The sequence below is a fragment of the Corvus moneduloides genome, chromosome 22, assembly GCF_009650955.1.
Source record: "Corvus moneduloides isolate bCorMon1 chromosome 22, bCorMon1.pri, whole genome shotgun sequence".
Lineage (NCBI taxonomy): Eukaryota > Metazoa > Chordata > Aves > Passeriformes > Corvidae > Corvus > Corvus moneduloides.
In genome coordinates this window covers 4,667,599-4,694,548 of record NC_045497.1, presented here as the reverse complement: position 1 = coordinate 4,694,548, position 26,950 = coordinate 4,667,599, and the positions used below count along the sequence as shown (strand labels likewise).

Genomic DNA, 26,950 nt, shown 5'->3' with positions numbered 1-26,950 from the left:
TCACTCCATGATTCTGTGATAAGGAAACCTCCTAAAACTACAGTTGCAGTCACTTCCCAGAGCAGAACTGCACGTCAGACACTGCCCCTCTGCTGCTGCAGAAATGAACAGTAATTACAGGTAATTACTAGTAATTTGGGGGGGGTTGTTCCTGCACACAGAGTGTCAAATTTGCTTAAAAATATTAGGGAAGGTTTAAATACTGTAGCATTTATTAGGCAATCTGTTGAAATATAATTAATTGTTGGTTTCCATTTCCATTGGCTGTTAAATATAAACAGTTATATTTTAGCATTAACTTAACTTCTGAAGGACTTAAGGACTTTATTAGTAAAATTTAGGTTTGTTATCACTATTTTTGTAAGTGTTGGAGGGCATAGGGGGTGGAGAAATAACATGGAGAATAATACCTGGTCATATTCTATGGACAATCAGCCTGAAATGTAATGCCAGGGCCCTGTACAGAAATTATTCATACCCAGCTCCCACGCAGGTGTTTCATTACTGCCTCTCTCAGACCCAGGAAATCTGTTGTGTTCCCTCTGGTCCACTTTGGTTGCTATAGAAATGCCTTCAACTACATTGTCCAGTTCTTCTACTCCTGGTTAAATTAATTCAAAAGCCTGTGGTCAGGAGAGAGGGCTGAGCCTGTGTCAACATGTCTTTAGAAATGCATTAACAAGTTACTCCACATGTATAATTAATAGGGACGAAGGAAACCTAGACTGTCACAAAGTCCATCCCAGTACATCTCTTTTGCTTCTTGACACTTTCTTTCCTTTTTTATGTTATTTCTAGAACACTGGTATAGTTCACTGTGTATGACTCTTGGAACATAATATAAGCTATAAAAGCCTTAATACCCTAATAAAACTATTTTGCTTCTTGGTGCATATTTTATACAATGAGCTCAAAGTGTTTTAACAGAGCTTGATTAAAAATTAAGCCTCTGTCCAGCTGTGTCAGGCAGGTAAGTAGTATCATATCCATTTTACAGATGGTTAAACACACAATAGAGAGGTTAACTGCCGTATCCGTGGCTGCTCACTGTGTTACCTGCACTGCTGGCAGTGAGAGCACAGACCTAAATAAATCATCAATTCTTCATTGGGCAGCTGATGCACAGATCAGAGAAATGGTCTTTTCAGTTTCACTAAAAATAATTTTCTTCTAGTGGCTCTTTTAACCAAAAGAGAGACACATAAACCTCGGTCAGCCAAAAAATTCAATTTCATGTAAAAGGAAATCGTATCGAACTCTTTTGGTAAACTTTACGTAAAGCTAAGGTCAGAGAGAAATGTGACACTTTGAAACCACAAGTTGTCTTCTGAGATGACTCAGTTGGAAATAATTTGTTTCACTGGTGAACTGGCTGGTATCTGGCAGTGCTTTGAACCATAGTGCTGAATGAAGAGTGAGCAGGGGACAAGTTCTTCTTCTGCAAGGTGACATCATTCATGAACTACATTTGACATAGTTCATATTCAATCTATAGTGATACAGAAGTTCTTTTTTCTGAAGACAAGCAGCAGCTCAGCAGACAGGATCTCTGCCTTCTGAGTCCTTTCCCAGCACCTACAAAACCAGGCTCCCACAGACCCGCTGGGGAGCTGGGAAGGACAGAGACAGCTCCTTCCTACTCGCGGCTGCAGGCAGGAGACAAAAGCTTCTACAGAGGTTAAAGCCTGAGCTCTTGTTCCTTCCTGCTTTTGGGCCTTCAGGAAGCACATTACAGGCAAAGCAGGCTCAGTGCAGGGTCCGTGCTGTGCTGGCAGCCCAGAGGGAGAGATCCCTCCCTGCACGGCTCCGGCAGAGCCGGCTGTGACCCACGGGGAGCATCCCTCTATCGGGTCTGTGCTGAGGATTTGGTGAGAGGGCAGAAGGCAGAGAAACAAGTGCAGGACTGTGGGAAGTGGGATTTGATGGAGTGATTAATCTACAGTCCAGCTGGCAGACACAGCAGCTGTTGCTATTACAGTTCTGATAGCATTTCATTTATTTAAAAACCCGATCTTAAAGCTTTAATATCCGATCCATTTTAAATCGCTTGGTTTGAAGGTGGCAGCAAGGGGGATCATCTAGTAAAGAACATGGAATAAAAGACAGACAAGTCTTAGACGTCACTTTATGAGACAAAGCTTCTTAAACTTTTCCATTTAAGATTGGATGTCCCTAATTTTCTAGTGCTGCAATAGAAGGCAGACTTGACGAAGACTCCTTTTTGCTAACAGAAGGCAGGTGGAGAGCAATTTCATAACCCAAAAACGATTTCCATTAATGAAGTGAGTGCCCTTACTGACACTTTCCCTTTCTGAGCCATCCTGTTAAATAGAAAAATGGACAGTTGCCATGAAAGTTTAAGAATGAAGTCTCAGGAATTTATGATCATGATGGAGACACAGAAAAGGCAGGGAGAGAATTTCATCGGGAGAGAATTTCATCAGGAACTGCAACGGGGAGGTTGGATGAGTGCTGGGTTTTCCCTGTTGCCTGTAGGTATGGGCCAGAGTCTTCACCCTTTTCACATCCCTCCAGAGATCTGTGTGGCATCCCTCTATGATTCAGCTGGGAAGCAAAAATGCTCAAGTTTGGTGCCTGTGCTCAGTCACACACAGCTCTGGAGCCAGCAGCATGAGGGACTTTCCTCACAGAGCTGGGTTACAATCCTGCTGTAGCCTGGTGGGAGGAGATGACTCACTGTTTGTTTTGTAGGACTACAAGGAGACACCTTGAAGCAGAAAATGGCTTTGAAGTGCCAGCTTGCTTCCCAGAGCAGATGGCTGGGCTAGGCTGAGGTTAAAGATGTTCATTATAAATCCATCAGCAAACTAGGCCAGCGATGGACAGTGATTACCAGACAGTGATACCTTCTGTGTGACTTCAGCACAAGGGCTGCAGTCGAGTTTTGGGGAGTGGTTCAGATTCTTTCACAGAGCAGAGCCCTGGATCCAGAACACAGCTGGAAAAGCTGTATGGCCTCTGCAATCTCCAAATAATGCTGCCTATCACCCTAAATAATATTAGGATTCACCCCCCAGTGCAGACACCACAAACCCAGGTAACTCCCATGCACTCAGATCACCAGGACAAAGGGCCCACACAAGAGTTATTTTCCTTCTTTCTGTATGAGAATGTGGAGAATAAATGTCCCCACCCCCATGACTGCAGAGTTCCCAGTGCCCAGGCAGTTTCCTCACCAGGTAAACCAGGGTATCATAGCAGTGAAGAGGATGGAGCTGCACCATTCTACTGGATGGGATCCAAAATCACTTAACACTGAAATCAGGATTGAAGCCAACTGCAACTTCTTTTGTCACAACACACTCAGGTCAAACAGAAAGCAGTTGCCTACTTTGATGCACTCACAGTCTCAGAAACCCCTCAGTGCTCTGTGGTGGATAATCTGCATCCCATACCCCAAACCTGAAGGAATCAGCCTGCATGGGATACTTTCCTCAAAAACAATACCAACTTCTCAGCCTAATGACTTCCGTTCCCTCAAGGAATAATATAAATTAAATATTAGGTCTATAGTCACTTCCCTGCCATACAGTGTAATATTAATGAATTTATGGTTCGAACACTTTCTGCTTTCATTTAAAACCCTACATTGTGGGGTTTATTTTAATTTGATTGTTAAAAAAAGCCATTCTGGACTGAAAAATCCCTAAAGCATCTTTTTCTTCAAATTTTTGTTTTAAAGATGATGTGTTTTTTTTAAGATGAGAACAATTTGCACTCACAACATGATACCACTCTCGGAAACATAATTTAGAATTAGACTTTGAGAATTTCCTACCTCAAGTTGGAAAGAAATACCAGGTAAGTTTTTCTATAACTCTCTCCTGTCACTTTTTACCAAACTCCCGAGGTCAGTAAATATAATGACATTTAGGAATTGCCATAGGAAGAAACCAGTGAAACTACTCACAGAACACTCCTTTTTCTGGTAAAGATGCAAACTAGAGGGGTTTGGTTTTGGGGTTTTTTGTTTGCTTGTTTTAGTGGTTGTTTTGTTTTGTTTTTAAATAATACAGTCATAAGACAACTGAATTATTTTGGACAGGCAGATGTTGCAGGTTATTGGTTAGGATACTGCAAGTCTAAACTCACAATAGCTAATACTCCACAGTCCCCTGCCAATCCGTAGATTTTATCATCACCACGTGGAAATTAAGGTTAAGTACTCAACAAAGGAACCGAAAAATAATGTTCTTCTATGAAAATACAAGTCAATCTAATTATGCCTCATTTTCCTTTTTAATGATATCTACCATGCATCTCTCTCATCCTTCTGGTTGCCCCTGTGTTTTTAAAGCCATCAAATGCTGTGCTTATATGGAATCTTTTGGAGCTCAGAGAAGTGTTTTCCCATCTTCATGTGTACAGTTCATAGACATAAAAAGGGCATCTCGATGCATTTGCCGAACTGACCAAAGTGACCTCAAGGTCATGTTCTGGTCATTTCCTCCCTTGATCCAAATTCACATTTGAAGCCAGATTTTCAGAGGCTAAGGAGTGATGCCAGTTGGTGAGAAGTATGACCAGGAGAAGAAAAAGGAGGAGTCCAAACCTAATCACTGATATTCCAGTGATAGTAAGTCAGCTTGGAAGAATGACCTCACACTCTGGAAGGGTTGAAGCAGAACCTGCCAGCACTATTGTCTGGATGGACTTTTTTGACTTAACAATTTCTGAGCTGATAAGAGATTTTTGTACAACCTTCTAAGTGACATCTCACATTTCATGTTCAAATGAAAGCTTTTGAACAGGCAAATGGTGCTTTGGTTGGGAGCACTAAACTTTGAAAATTCACTTGACATGAATTTCTGCTGGAAATAGACAATACAGAATCAGAGAATCACTGAATCACCAGGTTGGAAGAGACCTTCAAGATCACTGAGTCCAACCCATGCTCTAACACCACCTCAACTAAGCCATGGCACTTTTCCCATACCGTCCACTGCGGCTGGTCGGTGCTGGAGCATGAGGTGCCGCGACCTTCCTAAAAGCATCTCCAAAGCGAAGCCACTTGGCAGGACCACCACACACACGTGCACGCACACACGCACGGATAGCTCCATATGGGTCAATGATAAAGAACCGGGAAGGGTCCTTGTATGGAGTTCCATGGGAGGAGTTTAATGCAGCCACACTCGTGAAGGGTTCCAGGGACAAAGACAAAGAGGAATGGAGGGTCCAGGGTTTTATATGGGAGAAGAGGGAGCATCAGGGACCAATGATCTGAGGGCATGGGGGTGGTACACAGGCGGGACTAGGGTATGGGAGCCAATAGGAAGCTCTGAGGGAGTGGCAATGGGGTGAGGGCCAATGGGAGGAACCTGGAGTGGAGAACCTTCTAGGGCAGGAACATATAAAGTAACAAGGGGCGGAGAGGCCAATGGGCCAACCAGGGAAGCAGAACTGGGGTACATTAACATAGCAGGGCAGAGCATTCTGGGGGAAGCCTCTTCTGTTCACCCGAACCTAGCGAGGAATCTTTGGTACTAGGGACTGTCTCACCAGTGGTCTCTCTTTGTCTTTTGTACCACAGGCTCACTGGCTGCTGCAGCACTGAGTGCCGTATCCAATCTTTGAACCACGTCCAGGGACCGTGACTCCACCACCTTCCTGGGCAGATGATTCCAGAACTTTATCACTCTTTCAGTAAAAAACCTTTTTGTAACAGCCTAAATTTCCCTTGGCAGTGTAAAAGGCTGTGTCCTCTTGTCAGTGGTTGCCTGGAAAAAGAGACCAATCCCCCAATCTGACTACAACCACCTTTCAGGGAGTTGTAGAGAGTGATAAGGTCACCTCTGAGTCCTCTTTTCTCCAGGCTCAACAACCCCAGCTCCCTCAGCCGTTCCTCACAGGGCTTGTGTTCCAAGCCCTTCACCAGCCTTGTCTTCCTCCTCTGGACACATTTGAGCATCTCAACGTCCTTCCTGAACCAAGGGGCCCAGAACTGGACACAGCACTCAAGGTGTGGCCTCACCAGTGCTGAGTACAGGGGAAGAATGACTTCCCTGGTCCTGCTGGCCGCGCTATTCCTGATCCAGGCCAGGTGCCGTTGGCCTTCCTGGCCACCAGGGCACAGCTGGCTTGTGTTCTGTCGGCTGTCAACCAGTACCCCCAGGTCCCTTTCTGCCTGGCCACTGTCCAGCCACTCTGCCCCCAGCCTATAACGTTGCAGGGGGTTATTGTGGCCAAAATGCAGAACTCAGCCCTTGGACTTATTAAACTTCATCTTATTGGACTCTGCCCATCCATCCAACTGTTCCAGGTCTCTCTGTAGAGCCCTCCTACCTTACAGCAGATGGACACACGCTCCCAGCTTGGTGTCATCTGCAAATTTACTGATGGTAGACTCAATACCCTCATCCATGTCGTCAGTAAAATATTGAACAGAACTGGCTCCAGCACAGACCCCTGAGGGACACCACTGGTGACTGGCCGCCAGCTGGATGCAGCACCGTTCACCAGCGCTCTCCGGGCCCAGCCATGCAGCCAGTTCTTGGCCCAGCAAAGAGTGCTCCTGTCCAAGCCGTGGGCTGCAGCTTTTCCAGTTCACTGTGGGAGATAGTGTCAAAGGCCTTGCTGAAGTCCAAACAGACAACATCCACAGCCCTTCCTGCATCTACCAGGTGGGTCACCTGGTCATAAAAGGAGATCAGGTTGGTCAAACACGACCTACGTCTCCTAAACCCACACTGGCTGGGTCTGATCCCCCGGCCATCCTGTAGGTGCTGTGTGATGGCACTCAAAATAAACTGTTCCATTATCTTGTCAGGTACCGAGGTCAGACTGACTGGCCTGTAATTCCCAAGATCCTGCTTCCTACCCTTCTTGTGTGACTCCCTGCTGTCACATTGGCCAGCTTCCAGTCAGCTAGAACCTCACCAGTGAGCCAGGACTGTTGGTAAATGATGGAGAGCGGCTTCACAAGCTCATCTGCCAGCTCCCTCATCACCCTGGCATGGATCCCATCCGGTCCCATAGATTTATGAACATCCAACCGGCTCAGCAGTTCTCTGACTGCTTCCTTCTGGATGACAGGGGACCATCCTGCTCCCTGACACCATCTACCAGCCCAGGAGGACAGTTGTCCTGAGGACAAACCGTCTTTCCACTAAAGACCAAGGCAAAGAAGGCATTGAACACCTCCGCCTTCTCCCCATCTGCAGTCACTAAATTCCCTCCTGCATCCAGTAGAGAACCGAGGTTGTTCTTACCCTTCCTTCTGCCATTAATATATTTGTAAAAACTTTTTTATTATCCTTCACAAAAGTTGCCAAATTAAGTTCTAACTGAGCTTTGGCCTCTCTAATTTTTTTCCTATGTGCCCTAACAACCCCCTTAAATACTTCCTGAGATACCTGACCCTCCTTCCAAAGATGATACATCCTCTTTTTATTCCTCAGTTCCTTCATCAGCTCCTTGCCCATGCAGGCTGGACATTTGCCTCATTGACTCATCTTTTGGCACACAGGGACAGTCCGTTCCTGTGCCCTCAAGATCTCTGTTTTGCCCACCTTTGCTGGACTCCTTTGTTTTCAAGGGCTGCTTCCCAAAGAATTCTTCAAACAAGTCTCCTGAATAGGCCAAAGTCTGCCCTCTGGAAGTCCAGTGTGAAAGTTTTATTGATGCCCCTCCTTGTTTCACCAAATATTGAAAACTCTGTAATTTCATGATCACTCTGCCCCAGACGGCCTCCAACCACCGCATCTCCCACCAGCCCTTCTCTGTTTGCAAACAGCAGATCTAGCACAGTCCCTCCCCTGAGGGGCTCACTCACCAGCTGTGACAAGAAGTTGTCCTCCACACACTCTAAGAACCTCCTGGACTGCCTCCTCTCTGCTGTGTTAAGTTCCCAGCAGATGTCAGGTAGGTTAAAGTCACCTACAAGAATAAGGGCTGCTGATCCTGAAACGTCCTCCAGCTGCTTGTAGAATAAGTTGTCCACCTCTTCTTCCTGGCTGGGTGGTCAATAACAGACTCCCAGCAGGATGTCAGCCTTGTTGGCCTTCCCCTTAGTCCTTACCCAGAGGCATTCAACTTCATCGTCATTAGTTTCAATTTCCATGGCATCAAATGCCTCCCTAATATAAAGGGCCACCTCTCCACCTCTTCTCCCTCTCCTGTCTCTCCTGAAGAGCTTGTAGCCATCCCCTGCAGCACTCCGGTCACGCGAGCCATCCCACCACATTTCCGTGACGGCGACTACGGCACAGCTCTGCTGCTGTACCACGGCCTCCAGCTCCTCGTTTGTTACCCGTGCTGCGTTCGTTAGTGTACATGCACTTCAGCTGGGCTGCTGACTTCACCCTGACTCTGGCTCACCAGCCCTGGGCTTGCTTCTGGAGAGCCTGGTTGCATCCTCTTCCCCCTTCAAATCTAGTTTAAAGCCCTCTCAATGAGTCCCACCAATTCATGGGCTAAAATCCTTTTGCCCTTAACAGAGAGATGGAACCCGTCTGGCTCCAGCAGGCCAGGTGCCGTAAAAGATGCCCTGTGATCAAAGAACCTAAAATTCTTCCGATGGCAAGCCTTGAGCCACTTGTTGATGATGTGGGCTCTCCTGTTCCTTTCATCACTTGTCTCTGCCACCGAAGGGACTGAGCAGAGCCCCACTCAACCCAGTGCCCTTAAGTCCCTTTTAATTGCTTTGGTGCTCTTTTTTTCAATCTCATCACTGCCAGCCCAGAGTATCAACCATGGGTAATAATCAGAGGGCAGAATCAGCCCAGGGAGTTTCTCGGTAGTACCGCGTACCTGGGTGTGACCTTCAGAGCTCACCACTGCTCACAGAAACTGGTAAAAAAGCAGCTCTGAGATGAAAACAAAGCAGCTTCAAAGCAAACTTGGCTCTGCTGAACAACTCTGGCCCAAGCTGGTTCACTCCTTACTTGCTGCCCACCTCCCTGCAAGCTTTTACATGCCACAAAATAAACAGTAGAAGCCTGCTCTGAAGTATTTACTGGTAGGGTTTTTGACAAGCCCCAAAAAAGCACATTATGTGCTGTTGATCCAGAGTTACACAACTCCACATGGCGTCAGGGAGCTCTGGGTGGGGTGTGAGAGCTGCTGGGAACTGGGGAGACAGCATAATTCAAGTCCTGCTCTGTGACAGAGGGGCTGCTGTTGCTCTCTCTGTCAGCTCAAAATTCAGTAGGTTTTTTTTCCTACTAACTCTTTACAATGGTAGCTGGGTGCTTGGATAGATAGTTGGACCTGTGGTTTTCCTGGTTTGATTGTTGCTGTGGTGATTTGTGTTGCTGCACTGCTTAGAGGAAGCACCAAACTGGGACTCTGTTGTTTTAGATACAGTTGTGATATGAAGATACAGAAACCAAGACATAAAAGGGAAGATGATGTCAATGTGAGAGCACAAATCTGATTACAAAACCAGGTATTTTTGTGACAAAGCATCAGGTGTCATTAATAATATTTGTGGTTCCTCCATAGTTTTCTACAGTTCTATGTCAAGGCTCTATTGCTACAATGGTGACAGGGAGGACATGAAATAATAAATGGTTCTGGTGGCTCGTGTGTGTCACAGGCTGCCTGGCTCTCAGAACCCTTGGCAGATCTTATTCTCCAAGAAATTTAATTTCCTGGTGTATTATTTCTGGTTTCTTCTTGGAAAGACTACACAAGGATTCAGCATTCCAACATCACCTTCACCATGATGAATTACAAGGGCTTTCCTCCACAGTCAAGCATCCCAGTGCCATGGGAGGTCAGTGAAACAGGTTAAACCACAGGTGATTGAACATTGTCCTCTCAGAGGCATGGTTGGATTTCGACACTGTGAAAGCCCTGCTCCTTTATTTTGGGAGATGTGAGCTGAACTTGGATGTGCCAGCCCTGGAAATAAAGTGATTTACTCACGGAGCAGGTTGGCAGCAAGTACTGGGTCAGTGGAAGGTCCTGCACAGAGCTGCTGCCCTGGGTCTGCAGCCAGCACAGAGGGACCTTGGTTGGGGATGAAGGACAGGGCCCAGCTCAGGTCCCCCCAGCTGCTGCTCCTCCTCTGGGGCTCTACTGGGGGGACAGTTACAGCAAGCTCCAGTGTTGTCACACACCTTCTCTGCCTGCACAGGTGAGTGCACACAGCTCTTCCCACAGCTGAAAGACAAGCCCAGTTTTTGTCATTTTTCAGTATGCCAAGCTGAATTTTAACTGTCAGTGTATAATGGGTCACTCTCAACTCCTTATCTGAGGTAGGCAAGCAGTGTGGTCCTCTGTAGAAGCTTCCAGAGGAAGGAGCTTCCACCCTTTGAGGTATCCCAGTGCATTTTATGCCTCTGTAAAACCTGACCCATTAATGTCCATGTCTGAGCAAGAGCCAGAGCAGGAGCTGCCTCAGAACGATGGTGGCTCGCTGGGGATGAAATGCTGCGTTTGGACAGTTGCTTCAGGTGATCTTTATTTTAATGTTTTGTGGATTACGGTTTTTTAAAACCCATGTGCACACTTCTAAAAGTCAGACTGTCTCAATGACATCATGCAGATTTGTTTTTTTGCACAGTTTTTGGATCCTCACACATACCAAGCTCCAGCATTTCATCAAGGAGACATATCTGCAGGCAGTGTGGCAGCTGCTTCCTGGCTCCTGGAGCCTGCAACACTTTATTTGGGTCACACAGAGCATCTTTCCTTCCCCTTGAAGCAGGTAAAATGTCTGCTCGGTTCTGACAGTGAAAGAGAGCAGCACGAAAGTGAAGCTATTTTAGAAGGGAAATTGTAAATGAAGAGCTTTGCGCAGTACGTTTCTAATCACCTACAGGCAGTGCTGCTGGAGCAAAGGGAAGCTAAATTCAGCTCTAACTTGGCACCACGGTAACTTCTCTGATCCTAATGTGGGTCACTGCAGCCCGAGCAGGGAGTTCAGGCTCACTACATCCCAGCCACAGAAACATCCCTGCACAGGAACACTCCCCATGTCCAAAAACCTGGAGAGGGTATTAGCTCTGTGTTATACCTCTGTGCAGCTAGAACTGCAATAGTAATGCAGCCCACAGGCCACTCTCTAGTGATGATGAAATTGGCTTTCAATTTTTGCAGGGGATCATTATGGCAATCACTAGCTCTGGCAATATTCCAACAGGAGAGTGGTTTGCTCTCAAGATTCCGTAAAATTAGAAAAATCCCAGTTAGAACTAAATCCAAGTTCTGTCTCACTTACTAGCAATTAGAATTATGAAAAATCAGTATTAATAGTTGGCAACTGCTGGTGCTGACAATGAATCAATATTACTAACTGGAGGTGTTCAGTAGTTCTGAAATTTACATTACTTATAGGGAAAAATAGAATTTTGGAATATCATTAAAGTTTCTGATCCAGAAAAACCCCTACATTGCAAAATCACTTCGGTGTGATGCAGTATCCAGAATAGCAGCTTCCCAATATAAAGCTTTCCCAAGCCTCGCTCTCCAGCTTGTGCTGTGCTATGTGGGTGTCAGCTTGGTGTGCTCCTCGCTGTTCTGAGGCTGCTACATTCCAGAGAGAACCAGGGCTTTCAGGGCTTTGTGTTGGGTTGAATAAAAAGTTACAAACTATAAACAAATCTACATCTTCCTTCTGAGGCACCGCAGTAGGGTGAACCTGCAAGTGAGGGCAAAACCCAGTCAAAATAGTTGGGTTTGATATGTGACCTCTGCAAAATTACCAAGCCTTCCAGGACAGTGGCACAAAGCCATGAATTCATTACCAGGGGCAGGGCAGATGTTTGCTGAAACATCCTCTGGTGACTCCCTGGGAAGTTTGGTAGGACAGATCATTTTGCTAGAGGGTTGCAAGTTTTGAGTCCATAATAAGTGTGACCCAGTTTCCTATTCCATGACTGAACAATTTGCACACCTCTAAATATAAAACTGTTGATAATGAATCCATATTTGTGGGAAAGGGAGGTGCCTCAGGAACTGCACTGGGCCACATGTGTTTCCAACCACCCCACAAAACCTCCCTTATAAAAGGTGAATCAGGCAGAGTTTTTGTCCTTTTTCATTCCCACATACAAATAAACATCAACCCCCAGGTTGAAATAATAAATATATTTGTGTTGTTTATAATCATGGCACTACACAGTGAAAATCATGTCATTTCATTTTTCTTGAAGGAATCGGAATAGAATAAGACAGTATTGATACACAGCAGCCTCTCACTGTCCTACTTAACTCTGTCTCAGTGTGTTTTCTGAAGTAATAATCCTAACAATGGAAGCAATAAGTGCATTGAATAAGCTGTCCAGCGAGCAGAAATAAACACTCTCCTCCTGGTTGTGACCTCAGCGTGGTGCAGACCCAGTGCAAGCCCTGTCAGCCAAGGGAGCAACTCCAGAGCTGCCACTGCAGCCCGACTGGCCCGGGCTCAGCCCAGCCCGACTGCACCCCGGGACAGCCGGACAGGGCTGATCCTGAGGAACAGCCCCGGGGCAGAGCCCTCCCCCTGCAACCCCAAAGCACTTGAAAGGGATAAACGGTGTGGTGGTCACGTTATAGGTACTGGGACTGAGGCACGGACAGACAGTGGTTTGCTGGAGGTCTTCCAGCTGATCTCTGTTGGGTGGGGATCACCAGGAGTGCTGATGGAAGGTGTCTGCTGGACCCTGTCACCCCTGATCACCCAGGGTGATTCCCTCCTACTGAGAAAGGCAGTATTTTAACCAAAGAGTGCTTTTAAAAGAAATAATAGCATTTACAGTAGTTAAACAAATGCTACTTTTTATCAGCTCTATTTATAATAGCATACAGTCCTTAGCTTGCTTATTACTGTGTTGTTCATGACTTTAAGCCCTCACAGCTAGTCTAGATAATAATTTAAATACACAGAGCTTTAAAAAAATATTTCCATTACAAATATTTTAAAAATATACTTATCCTAAAAAGCTGTCCAGCACTATTCCAAAAATCTCTTGTAATAAATGTCTTTTTAAATTTTAACAAAAATATCTACTGTCATATAGAAGAGCTCAAGTTTTGACAAATCTAAAATACAGTCAGAAATATGTTGGGCCAGATTTCACTCTTGTTTATACAGTTGCCAATTTGGATCATGGTGTTCATCTCAGTCGGGTTATTCCAGTATAACCAGGAGCAGAATATAGCCCTTAGTGCTTTAAAATAGCTAAATGGACTGGATGCTGCAACAGTTACTGGTGCTGAGCATTATGGGGAGGGAAATCCTTTACTTCTCTGCATCTAAAAATGCAAAAGGATGTTATATTTAGGATCTGTGCCATGACCAAAGACTTAAAGACTTGCCAGGCATCTGCAGTGGATGACTCAGACCCAGAATCATATTCACTTACAGATTTTTTTTTTTTTTTTTTTTTTTTTTTTTTTTTTTTTTTTTTTTTTTTTTTTTTTCTGAATGGTGCCTGCAATTGCTGTCATTAAATGCAGGATGAATGCTTTGGGAGAACTTTTGTAGGGGGAAAATGCCAACCTTCTTCTCACGCTTTCTATAATTCTAGGAATCATTTTAATTGCATTTTGCTACTTACAAATTTATGTGAGTTTTAATAGAATCTCCCAGTACTTAGATCTAGGAAGAACACTATTTTAAATTGCTTCTGTATTTTCCAGCTGAAACATCTCCATTCATCCAGTCCTTTTCAAAGTGTATTTAGAACAAGCTTCAAGCACTTATAAGAATCTGCATCTCATCAAGACAATCTGGAAACCCATCTTTTAAAACACTGGAGCTTTTTGTGGCTTTTCCCTCCTTTTTCCTTCAATCTTCAAGTTTAAATGCAGTGTTTGATTAAGGACCATGGAAATCAACCTGGTCTGATTGCACCAGGGTACATGTGCAAGCAGAGGTGACAGTCTCAGATCTGCCATTCCTGCCTGTGACCATCAGTGGCTAGAAGGGATCCTTACACATTGTGAGTTTATGTCACATTTAAAGCTTTTACTCTATTTGTTTTCCTCATAGACTTTGCCTGATGATCTGGTAACTGATAAACCAAGGAAACTTAAGGATATCAACTAAGTTCAGTCCTCACTGTCGTCTTCATCGTCATCGTCATCCTTGCTGGGAGCACACCTTTGGAAGCAGTGCACCAGGGTGGCCAGGAAGAAGCTGGAGAGAATTGCAGCGATGGACACGGCGACTCCAGAGAAGATGATGATAAAAAGATCTGTCAATGACAAACTGAATTTGCATTCACTAAAGCTGACCTCAGATAACTCATTCAGAAAGATCCTTCTGTTCTCCACAGGCAGGGAACACTGGATTTCATGGAGACCTGCAAGGAAGTGGAAAGGGAAACAAATCAGCAGAATATTGATGAATTCTTCTGTTGATCTGGGTCAGAGATTGAATGGCTGAAGAAATGTTTTAGGGTTAATTCCAGGTTTAGAAAATTGTACAATATTCAGGGAAAAATGGAACAACACTTGTCACTATCCAGAAGCCTTTACATAACCCCTTTGAGCAGATCCTGGAAATTAAGTTATTTTACCTTCAGTCTTCCAGGGATCAGGTGTGATCTAGGACCATGATTTGGAAGATTTAAAAAAGTCAGTGTTGAACCCTGGATGCATCTAAACCTGGAGACCTGAAAGCAACTCCCAACTACTCCATCTGAACACAAACTCTGACTCCAAAACAGGGTAAGAGGGATACTGAAGTTCCTTCCACACCCTTCTACATTACTTTCAATGTCGTTCCAAAACTACGGATTTTTTTTTTTTTTTTTCTGGTCAAACAACAGTTTGGGCTTAATGGATGCTTGTTTGCCTGTGACCTGTTTCCACCTTTTCTCTCTGGCTGTCCTGATGCCATGCAAACTGACAGATATTGTTCCCCCCTGCATTACTGGAGAATGCCTAGAGCTGGGTTCTTTGTAGTGAAAGCAAAAACCCCCAGATTTATGAACTGGTGAGAATACAGTTGGATGCTGGATGGTAAAAGCACACAGTTCACTGCATATGCCCAGCTGCCTCTTCATTCACCACGGGGGAGCATCAGGAGAGGGTTTTACCAGGGCTAGAATGGAACCAATACTAAGTGAATTAAGTCTGTAGAGCTGCTGGCAAGGCAGCTTTTGTCTCACTATTAAGGACATGAATGTAAAGGGGAAATGTAAGAATTGTGTGTTAATGATACGAGAACTGCTGCTGAATTACTTGATCCACTTTCACTCTACTGATGATCCCTGGATGTTCTCCCTGGTGTGGGCTCTGCCTTGCTGTGTGCACACAGAGCTCATGGCATTTCCATCGTACAGCTCTGCCATAGGACCATGATTTCACTTTAAACAAGGAGTAAGATTCCCTCTGCAACTGTGAATCCCGTTTTTCCTGTGGCTGGATAGCTGTGGCATGCGATGTTTTACTATTAAACCCGGGCTCCTCGAGTTAATGGTGCTGCCCTGACTGATTGTCTGGATCCAGCCCAGCCCAGCTGTTGTATTGATTTGAGAAGGAGTGGAACCAATTATCACCCTGACCTACTTGACCTTGTAATGAGTTTTGTATTAAATTTTGATCCCTAAAAGCTGTCCTGTATCTGTTGTGTTTGCCTAAAGTTCTGTTGCCTTCCTCTTTCTCATGCTTTTCTGACTGAGAAGATCCTGAGAGCTGCCCCAGCAGTGTCAGCAGTCAGCCTGCCCAAGGCTCACTGGTTCCTGCAGGCAATCTGCTGCCCAAAGCCGTGCTGGTTTTCCTGAGCCCGGAGTGCACAGCAGATGGTGAACAAGCACAGCTGCCTCTGGGGATCTGTGAAACCTTCTGTCATCAGAACTGACCTGGAAGGGAAAGCAGCTACATGGTTTCAAACATCCTCTGAGACTTCTGGAAATCTGACCCTGCAATATTTGTATCACGTCTTGTGCACGAGCTGATACCCCGGAGCACTTGGGCACGCAGAGGCTGAGGAGGTACAAACCTGTCCTCTGCGGCCTCTGACTGAGCTCCTTCTGCAAACCTGCCTACTGAAAGAACTGAGAGCTGGCCACCAAATCATATTTTCATTTCAGTAGGACTTGGAAGTAGCAGCTCTAGGCATCAATCAGAGTAAGCAAAATGGGGGACAGATGGATATCCTTCTGTGTTCAAAACCATGAGAAATGAGGGAGGAGGCAAAAGCCATAGGCTGGAATTTCAAGACCTGTGTCTTTTTCATCAGATTTTAAAAAGCAAAGATATTTTCAGTAAATAAATATAATCCTGACAGTAATCAAAGCAGTTGCATGAGTGTAACATATTGCAAATTCATTTGAAGAGGAAATCCTTGCTAATAGGAAAACATCACTGCAGCATTTTGGCAGGAAAACCTGCACCAAGTGAATACGGCACTGACACAAATTCCATTTCACTTGTAGCAAGCACAAAAGTTTCTGTACAACTGTGTTTCTGTAAAAGAAATCACTCTAACAGAGGCTGAGACCTCCTGAGAATTGCTGTTTTCAGAGCAGCTGAGTCAAGCTCCTCAAAAGAAAGAGGGCACAGGTGACCATAAGCAACTCTACTTTTTAAAATTTCTATCCAACTGCAAAAGAAATTCTCAACTGCCAGCATTTAAAATACCTCTGTGCTGGAGTGATAGGATGGAATATCAGATCTGACCTTCATAAGGAAGGAAGTAGAAAAAGAATATATTGAACAAAAAAGAGAGCAAAGAAGACTCCAAAAGAAAACTCTTGTCTTGAGCAGTTCTACATACTGCAGCCCTTGGCTTTAGAGCTAACTTACCATGGCAGCATTTGCCCAGGATCCCAGACATGGAGAGGAGCTCGCTCCTTCCTTCCCAACAGCAGTTCTGCCATGGATCAAAGCTGAGCCTGTGAGCTCTATTCCTATTTCCCTGATGCTTTCACTTTACATCACAACACACAGAATGCAAACAGCAGAGGATCTGCAACACACCAAGGCACTTAGAGGGTATTTCTTGTTATGAGAATCAGTGTACTGTAAGGATTTTGAGACTCATTATACAATAAGGGGAAATAAAGACGCTCCTCTCCATGTAGCCATGGGTACTGGAATCTAGGTCATGCTCTCAAACCAAATAGATTAAATGGGAATTTGCTACTTGCTTTATTCTGTGACAAGCCAACAGGCTTGTGTGGCCTCAAGTTTTTAGAGAATTCTAAGTTGTTGGGAATAACAGATGCTAGTAGAGGAAATACAGCACCACAGACCAGGGGCCAGTGCAGGGGCCTCGCTCGCTCCCAGCTGTACCTTCAGCTGTGCTGTGTGTGCACCACCTTTTCCAAAAGACAGGAGTGAGCTGAACTCTGCTATCCACTCACAGGGCAGTCTCCTAAAGCTGTGCTGGAAGCAGCCTGGGAAGACTGCAGAGCTCGGTGGAAGCACGTGGCAGTGACTGAAGGAAAGGAACGCTGATCATTCCGTCCTGTTGGGTGGATGTTTCTTTTTGCTCGGTCGTGACACTGTTGAAAAACCCAATACAGCCAAACAGAAGCTTTTCTTTGGATTCCAAAGAGAATTTGGAACAGACTGTTCAGTTGGAACAGCAGTAAGACCAGCAGTTCTATCTCTGGTGGCACAAGGAATTTCTCCTCCCAAAGCTGATGCAGTGGTTGTTGCACCAGAGCTTCCAACTGTTCACCTGAAAATATCATCACCTGCAGGTCACACACATCTGCTAAAGATGGCAAATGGACAAACCCATTTCATCTCCTTCCCTCCATAGAAACATGGCCTTGGCTTTACATTATTTACAAGCAGGTTGTTCTTATGACATGACAGTGCAGAGAATTGATGGTCTGTACCCCACCTGTCCTGTTGCATTGGTGTCCAGGAATAGATCCTTCTTTGCTCTTTGCTTGGGCAGGAAGTAATTCCAGGGCATTATACACCCTCTGAATGAACAATGAAATAACAAATGACTTCTAGAAAGTGATCAGTATTAATTATAGAGTGTAGATTTTTTCCTCTGTGTGATTCTGTTGCATCTAGACTGGCTCAAGCAAATCCCTGTCCCCACACACAACCTCTGGAGGACAGGAGATGCCATTTCCCTTCAGCTCTGCTTTCACACACTTTTACTTGAATGGTAATAGCTTTTATTGTTTTTTCGGGGGGCTCTGTATTTTTCAATTATTTATTTATTTATTCTGTAGAATTTATTCATTTAAAAGACCAGCCTGGTTGTTGTCAAGGGCATCTCAAAGCAGCTTGCTATTTAGTGCTTGGCTGCAGCAAGAGAGCCTTTGATGACAGTTATATATATCTACCTCATTGCGCCCACAACCTATTCAAGGAGTTGCTTCTTCATACCAAACAAAATTGTAAATGAAATAACAAGTGGGAGTGTGCTATAAATACACAGCTTGGGTTATTTTGGTCAGGGCCGTCCCATTATCTGTAATGACTCCAGCTGTCCAAAGGACAATGTCACACACCCTGTATCCTTCTGCTATGTCATCAGAAGGAGCAGATGTATTGCACTGGTACTGATTGCTTTGAAGTGCCAGGCAAGGGACAGGTGCTGGATTCTACACGGGCTTGTCTCAACACTGGAAAAAAAAAAGGATGAAAATACAGGTCTATACCCTGAGGAAGAGATTGTCTAAGTAACATGGGAAGTGTGAAAATGTTGGAATTCCAGAGCCACAATGCTAAAAGGGAAGGTGGGTTTTTAAAAAGAATTAAATTCTCAAATAGGTTTCAGAACAATATGACTTTGAACGCCTTATATTAGAGGAGTACAACTCCACCAAGTACAGCACTTAAACCCTTCCAATAAATCACAGGCAATTGGGCTGCTAGATCCTAAAAACCACTCTGAGTTTGTTTCTGTACAGGACTATGCCCAGGCTGAAATCCTTTAAATCCTGTAAAACTGAACCTCCTAAAAATGGAAGCAGCCCAAAAACAGTCTGCATGCAAATAATGAATAATTTCCTTGTAAATTACTGAAAACAGACCAACAATGCTGTAATGCCCCAAAGTTATAACTGGATGGATCTCACCATCTCAAAAACCCCACAAAAGCCCAGAGGCCCTGTTTCATCTGAACTCTGCTGGGACTTTGTAGCCATAATCCAACCACGTTTCTCACAGGTTCTTGTGATGAGGAATTTTTAAACCACTGAGTGCACTGACATTGCCTGCTCCTGGCTGTGCAGTGGGTTTTCCCTGGATGTATTGACTGATGCCCTACTGCTCTGTGAGCTTTGGTTTATACTCCCCTAGCTAAAGACAAGCATCAAGAGGCATCACTTTCCCCAGGTCCACTTGACTTTGTTTTGAAGGACTCCTTGTGCCTTTCTGTCTCTGCTTATTTCTAATCCCTCTGCTAAATACATCTCTTATTGGAGAACTTCTGGAATTCATTATCACTTCAATGTTATGGCCTGTCTGTTAGCAGACAGAGATCTATAATTTTGGATGCTGAATTACAAAACAAAACAAAACAAGAAAACAGGAGAAAAACAAAAAGAAGAAAAAGAAGCCTCAATTCTGTTGGGGTCTTTTGGAGTTCACAAAAAGCAGGTACCAGGAGAAGTAGTTTCCTACTGTTCAGCAATAGGCAGCAGGATGAGATAATGCAAACACACACTGGAACGTGCACTAGGATGTATAGGAAATACATCCACAGAAATATCTGAAACCATAAATGTTTAAATGGGCTACATGCACACATGTTCATTACTATGGATACAGTACATGTAAGAGCACTACAATAGGCCTTTTTTTAGAGTAAATTTGGTATTCGCCCTTTTGGGTGGAATTTAGCTGTTTCCTCATGTTGGTGAATGTAGTTGACACAGATTTGATATGTTTAAATGTGGCATGTTGTTTCTTGTGTGGTATTTTGCTCCCAGCTATGGTTTGCCTTAGTCTCCTTAAACACTGTCACAAATGTATTAAATGTATTAATAAGCAGTGAGAGAGGCACTGCCTCTGAAGTGAGATGAGATTTCACTGAAAATAGCCTCGAGCAATCAGAACAGTAAGGCTTAAAAAACTTGAAGCCTAGATTTAGGTCCTTAAATAAAACTTTTAGGGCCAAGTGTCCTAAAGATTTGCAGAACAACTTCAGAGGGTACTTAGCAGTTTGTCTCAATGCCTAAATATAAAGTTCAACATCAGGTATTCACATCTGCAAATGTTGTCCTCACATCTTTAAATCTGTGAAAGATGGAAGTACTCCAAATAACCTTAGGATGGAAGAAACAGAGTGAAAAGCCAGTGGCAGTCAGATCATTTTACTGAAAATGTCTGGGAGATCAAATTATATATTTATATATGTATATATAGAAACAGATTTGATGCGCTTGTTAAGGAATACAATTTCTGTGAGGAGCTTCTGCTTGAGCGGGATAAAAGCTGCTGAATGTGTGAAATGTCTTAGGGCTTTTAATTCCTTCAGATCTTCTGTTCTGTCCTGGTGATGTGGAAGCATGTGCATGATACTGGGGGAGAGCTGATGGTTGCAATGGACAGAACAGCCTGTCCTTTCTAGCTGCAGCTCGCTCAGGTTCTATATTGGTATATGAAGCTAAGGAGCCTTCTCTCCACAGCAGATGAACAAATAAGTGCTAATAAAGACTGATAAGTCAAGAGGACTTGTAAAACGCTCCGTTTCTTCTCTGGCCGTTGGTTCAAATGTTAAACAAAACCTGTCCTCTCGTGTCATTATGATGCTTTGTTTTAAAGACAATATTTAATATTTTCTGTAAATCCAGTAAAGGCCTGGACTAGTGAAAGGAGAGATTGTTTAATTTATAGAATAAGTTATGCAATAGATCTCAGCTTGGAATGGGATCACAGAAAGAGCCAAGAAGCAAGAGATGGTTACCTCATGGAATGAAATTTCTTAACAGGCTTAGAAAAATCATTCCATTCTTCTGGGTCTAGAAGGGTTTAGAGGGCAACTCCTGTGAGGGGCAGCTGAGGGAGCCGAGGGGGGGCTCAACTGGAGAAAAGGAGGCTCTGGGGGGACCTTTTGGCTCTGCACAACTCCCTGACAGGAGGGGGCAGCCAAGGCTCTGCTCCCAGGGGACAGGACAAGAGTAAACAGCCCCAAGCTGTGGCAGGGGAGGCTCAGGTTGGACATCAGCAGGAATTTCTTCATGGAAAGAGTGGTCAGGCACTGGAAGGAGATGCCCAGGGAGGTGTTGGAGTCCCCATTCCTGGAGGTGTCCAAGGAAGGACTGGACATAGCACTCAGTGCTCTGGGCTGGGGACAAGGTGGGGATCGGTCACAGGTTGGACTCAATGACCTTGGGGATCTTTTCCAACCTAAATGATTATATTTTATGATTCTCACTACACTGATTCACTTCTGAATCTCTCTTTTAGGACTGAATTCAGTCTGAGTTTCCTGCTTACAGCCTCACTGTCACCTGCTCTTGGTTTTTTTCCTGCCTCCTCTCACTGCCATCCTTCTGCCCTGCTCTTTTTCACTGAGAGGCTTTACCTGGAAATATGCCCCTTTTCCAGAATTTACCTGTCCATCCATACTGAAGAGGTCTTGAAAACTACAGAAGCATTTCAAGTAGCTAAACAGCATCTGTGTCAGTACTGACACTAAAACCCTCTTGGAGTATCTTAAAAATGTGTAGCCACTGCCCACAACTTTCCAAAGAGGAGCAACAGTTGACCAAATGAGCCCTGAGCACCAATCCTCACCTCAACTTTGGCTACTTCAATTTCAGACATTCAGAATATCTATTTTATTTATCACAACCCAAATATATTCAGAATTCTGTCTCTGGCCACTTCTGAATGAGTTTTTAAATCTTCCTGGAAATACAAATGTACACAGGCTATCCATAAAAATGCTCAGTCTAAACCTTTGCTAAAAGTCTTTCTAATACTGTTTTTGTAGAGAGCAGCAAAATTTTTAATTCTTGCAATGGGTAATGGGGAACTTAAATAATGAAACAAATAATTTAAATAATCTCAGAAACTGTATACAACTTCCCAAAGATAAAGGGAAGAAAAGAAGTGAAAAGCAAAACGAGGGCAAGATGACAGAAAGGAGACACTACAGTCACACTCCAAGGAATACTTAAGCTCTAATTAAAAGTGATGTTAAAAATGCATTAGTCATTAGCAAACAAGGTCACAGGCCCAGCTGCCCAAAGCATGTGCACAGAAAATAAAAATCAGCAACAGGGATGTCAACAAAACCCTTCAATGTGGCCATTGGAGATTACTTGTATTGCTTTGTTACAGGCATTTATCTGAATCCAGTCCCTTCATCCTGATAGGAACCTCAGAGAGATTCAAGAAATGTCTTTTGCACTAATTTTAAACAAGATGTTTCAGCAAAAAATTATTCCATCAAAGCCCTTTGTATTTAAACACTGAAATGGAATCTGTTCTGTAGTCATTTGCACCAGTGACAGTCTTTGGCTGGCTGAGCACTGAGTTTCAAATAGTATTACTAAAAGAACTAGGTTAAGAGATGAAGCAAAGAAAGAAAAGTGCATTTTTAGCCAAGATAAATGCGAGGAACAACAAGCTCTGAAAGCAGAAGGAAGCCTGGCCAATACGAGAAATCGCTGAGTGTATTTTTGTAGACCAACTTAGGCATTGGTTCTTTCAAGGTATTTTTTTGTTCTATGAGTTTTCATGGCCCCATGGAGTAAAACCTTCCATGAAAGTTTTCATAGCTCCCTTTGTAGGGATAAAGATCTTACAGCAACTTTTCTATTTCCAAGAAGATAATCCCATATTCTTGATAGCCATACTCCTCCTGATGGGAAGGCTTTAATATGTATCATTTGCCACCATGTGCCATTCAGATGGAACAAATGCCTACATAACCAAACATCCTTCTACAGAAAATCTTTCAAGTGTTGTACTTAACCACTGTGACCCACAGCAAACACTTTGTCTTCTCCAGGAAAAAGAACTCTTCTATTTTTTCCACTTACCACCATCCCACTGATCTTCACAGTTCCTTTGCCTACTTCGCACTACTCTCACTAATTTGTTTTTAATCAATTACTAACCAAGTCAGAGGGGAAAATTGTAGTTTTGTTTTGCAGTATGATGAAAATGCTGGTTTTAATATCTCTTTATGGTAAGAAAAAGTGTTTGCTGTTTTAAAGTGCTAGGTTCAATCACAAAACTTTTAGTGCAGTTTTTTAATGTCTGCCTGCAAATCTGCCAGGATGAGGGTATCATCTGGTAAGGGTATTCAACTAAAGCCAATTAAGCCTTTACTTAAAATTTAGGTGAGATGAATAAATGCTGAAATCTGTAAAATTATTGAAATCCCAGCTGTTTGTGTGAAGCGACAATTGGATGAGCAGAAGCAGCTCAGCTAGGCAGAGCCTTTCCAGCCAGCTGGGCAGGCAAGTCAGCAGAAGTTAGAACTTTACAAGCTATTTCTGGTATCATGCCAGGAGGAAAATGGACCTGGCTCCTGCAAAACTAATGAGTTGAAGTATGGCTTTTGTTAGATCACTGAGTCCTCCAGAGACCTTAATTACAGAGGGACAGAGCTTCAGGATCAATTCTTGAGATTTCAGTTCACAGTGACAAAACTCCCCTTTTTAAATCCACTTGGTATTTCTTTTGCAAAAGCCAAGGGCAACTTGGGCTGACGAGTTCCCTGCAGTGCTGCAGTGAGAGGTGGAGCAGTGGCTGGGCTTAGTGAATGGTTCAGTTACTGAGGAACTTCCCTCAGACGGGAACATTCAACTACTTTAGGTGTCATTCAAAGTGAGGAATCTAAATGAATGCCCAGACCCTAAATCTGTCTGCAAACATCCTTCTCCTGGCCATGTGTACAGGCCATGCAACACAAACCCTTGAGCTGCTGCAGAATTCCAAAGCAGAAGCAGCCAAGATCTTTTCTTGGGCTCTGGAAATGCATCCCTATCTTTCCTCCTGTATTTCCAGACAGAAAGCCTGCTGCCCTACTTTTCCTGGTGTGTTTGCTGCAAGAATCCTTCGTCTCCAGCCTTACAGCACTATCAGGAGGAGCCAGGGAGTCTGAATGCTCAGCGTTTAGTGAGTTGCCCTTCCCACTCTTCCCAGGAAAGGCTAGGGAAGCGTGGCCTTCGATAAGTATAACCAGACAAGTAACACTAATTTAATCAGTTCCTAATGGGTATCATGTTGTGACATCATTAAAAACTGGAAACTGGGTGTAAAATGCAATCAAATCATAATTCTAATAGTTTAACTCTGACTTTCCAAAAGTTGTTTTGCAAGGCACGCAGCTGTGGCCATGTATTTCAAAAAGTCATTGGGACAGTCTTTCCTTTTTGGGGTTAGTTTTGCACTCACCTTTGTGAAGAATGTTTTGGTGCTTTATTAAAGGAGACAGTGACTGTTTTTGGGGCAGCATCTCACAAGAAGCCCTGATGCTTTTCTGCATCCATGCACATCTCTCACTGGCATGGCTGGGTGCAAAGAGAGCAGGGGATTCGTTCCAGGGAACAAATCCAAATCCTTGCAGGACAGCTCTGATCAGATAAATTACTTGAATATTTGCTCCTTCCCTCTTTGTCTTCCCAAATCAAGTCTTAGTTAAAGTTTGGAAGATCTGGATAAGATAGTAATTGTTCAGCTATTTGGCCAAAACACAACTATGGATGAGAGAAAACTCTGTGGGAAAGCATCTCTGAACTTGGAAGACACTGGGAAACTCTGGCAGTGCTATGGGAAAGCTCAGTCACTTGAGATTTCCAGACATGAGTTTAGATACACTTTAAAACACCAAGGGTGCAGCAGAGAAAGAGGTAGGACAGACTCAGACTGAACAGACTTAGTCAGGATCAAGGGGAACAACCCGGAAGTTCAGTAAAAGCCTGGGGAAAGTGAATTGCTGTGTGAACTGATGTTCAGCATTAGAAACAGGCAAATACTTGATTCAAACTGAGCAAACTTTAGCTAAGGCATCAGGAAAGGTGAGATAATAGGCCCAGTTTGGTTTAGAAAGAATTAAGATCAAAATTTCACTGAGACAGAGAGGAAAAAACCCAACACTTTTCCCTCAAATAACTTCTTCCTTAAAACATCTCACTTACAGCTAAGAATATTCAGGGCAACATAGATGAGTGTGTTAGAAAGATGCTACCCAAGGTCACAAGCATGGGAAGAACATGAATAACTGACTGCAGAGTCTGAACCTAGATGACAGGACACAGGAGAACAGCTTCAAACTGACAGGGAGTAGGTTTAGATTGGATATGAAGAAAAAATCCTTCCCTGTGAGGGTGGGGAAGCCCTGGCACAGGGTGTCCAGAGAAGCTGTGGCTGCCCCATCCCTGGAAGTGTCCAAGGCCAGGTTGGATGGGGCTTGGAGCACCCTGGGACAGTGGAAGGTGTCCCCTCTGGGGCCCTCCCAAAGTTTCCCTGTTCCCAGCAATCTGCCTTTGGGAGCAGCTGGTGCTGCTCAGTGGCAGGACTTTATGCCCTGGTGCTTGTTGGGAGACATGAACTGTGAGATGATCTCCTGCTAAAGCTGGATTAAGAGAGGCTTTGGGGTCTGGTGGGACATGTGGAGCAAGAGTCTGGATTCCCTAGACATGGCAGTCTTAACACTTTTATTTTGCCCCCCTGTGCCTTTCTCAAAATTACTGGCTCAAATACCAGGCTTATATGTCTTACATTTTGGGGGGTTCCAAAGCCACTTCAATTTATTTCTCATGTTGGAAGCAGCGCTATTTTAATGAAAAGAGCCAAAATCGAGATACTGAAGTGTTTGAAACACAGCGCATCACAACAGAATACTTCCAGGAATGGGCTGAAAATCACAGTTGCACAAAATGGGGCTTTAACTCCTTTATAGCAGCTTTATAACTGAGCAGCAAAATGAGAGGAAAATCAGTTTTCCTAAGGAGCTGGCACAGAATATTTAGCTGCTGAAAGGGCTTACTGTAGAAAACATATTTACCAGAGAGAAAATGAAGTCTGGAAGAGAACCAGTTCTGGGCTGAATGAATTTGAAAAGGCTCTTTCATTGCCTATGTAAGTTTAGTCTGTAAATCAAAATTATTAGGGGTTAATTTTTAAATTTTATTTCTTAACTGGGAGGAGGACCTGCTGCTAAAAGGAGCCAACATGGATTTAATGGGCTTGTTTGTTGAAAGCATGCAATTACAGCCTGAGCATACTGCAGGCAGCACACAGACAATGGGAGCAGGAACCCTCCTGCCCTCCCAGCCACACACAGACACAAAGACTGCACTGAGAGCCACAGAGCTTTACCTTTCTGGAGCTTGGATGCATTGTCCTGTATCCAGCTGAAAAGATTGGCAAAGTCACAGTCACAGACCCAAGGGTTGCCCTCCAAGCGGATGGTCCGCAGGGAGGGCAGCGCTTCCAGGGCTGCCACGTTTAGGCTCTGTAAATTATTGTCATTCAATTCTAACACTTGGAGCTGGTCCAGGTTCTCAAAAGCAGCCTCATCCACATCCACCAGGTTATTGTTTCCAAGGCTCAATTTTATCAGTTTCTCTGCTGATTTGAATATCCCAGCATCTAGCTGTGTTAAATTATTGTAGCTTAAGTCTAAATACACCAGTTTGGTAGAACTGCTAAAAGTGCCCTCTTCTAAAGAGGTGAGGGAGTTATTCCTGAAGTCCAAATAGACTAGATCTCCATAAAATATAAAGAAGTCAGCTGGTATCGCCTGAATGTTGTTATCAGCTATAAGAAGTTTCCGTACATCCAATGGAAAGGGATTAGGAACACTTGGGAGTCCTTGATCCCGGCAGTCTATGGTGTGGTAGTCCATACAGCTACAGACAGCAGGGCAAAGATGACCCCCGGGCAGGAAAAGCAGGCAGGCAAAGCCAGCAAAAGGCAGGAGGCAGGAAGGAAAGCATGGCAACATCGTCAAGGATCTGAAGGCTGTGATGAGCACCACTTCTAGGAGAAAGACATTTTGCTCAGCTGAGCAGGAGTGCCTGGTACTTGTGTGTGTGTGTGTGATTGTATCCAGGAGATCACGTATCATCACAGATCCGATAGCAGCAGTCTGGAGGGGGAGGGAGGAGAG

At 44.1% G+C, this 26,950-nt stretch overlaps 1 protein-coding gene and 1 long non-coding RNA gene across 2 annotated transcripts; one reads left to right on the top strand and one right to left on the bottom strand.

Annotated features, from left to right (window-relative positions):
- LOC116454811 lies at positions 1 to 20,690 on the top strand. The gene is made up of 2 exons (XR_004244203.1): positions 1 to 120; positions 13,943 to 20,690. It is a non-coding gene; the product is annotated as an uncharacterized LOC116454811 (long non-coding RNA).
- LRRC38 (leucine rich repeat containing 38) lies at positions 12,041 to 26,950 on the bottom strand. Its single transcript, XM_032131811.1, has 2 exons — positions 26,158 to 26,950; positions 12,041 to 14,255 (listed from the first exon to the last, which is right to left on the bottom strand). Exons 1-2 carry the CDS (start codon positions 26,906 to 26,908, stop codon positions 14,002 to 14,004), a joined length of 1,005 nt encoding a protein of 334 aa, XP_031987702.1. The 5' UTR covers positions 26,909 to 26,950; the 3' UTR covers positions 12,041 to 14,001.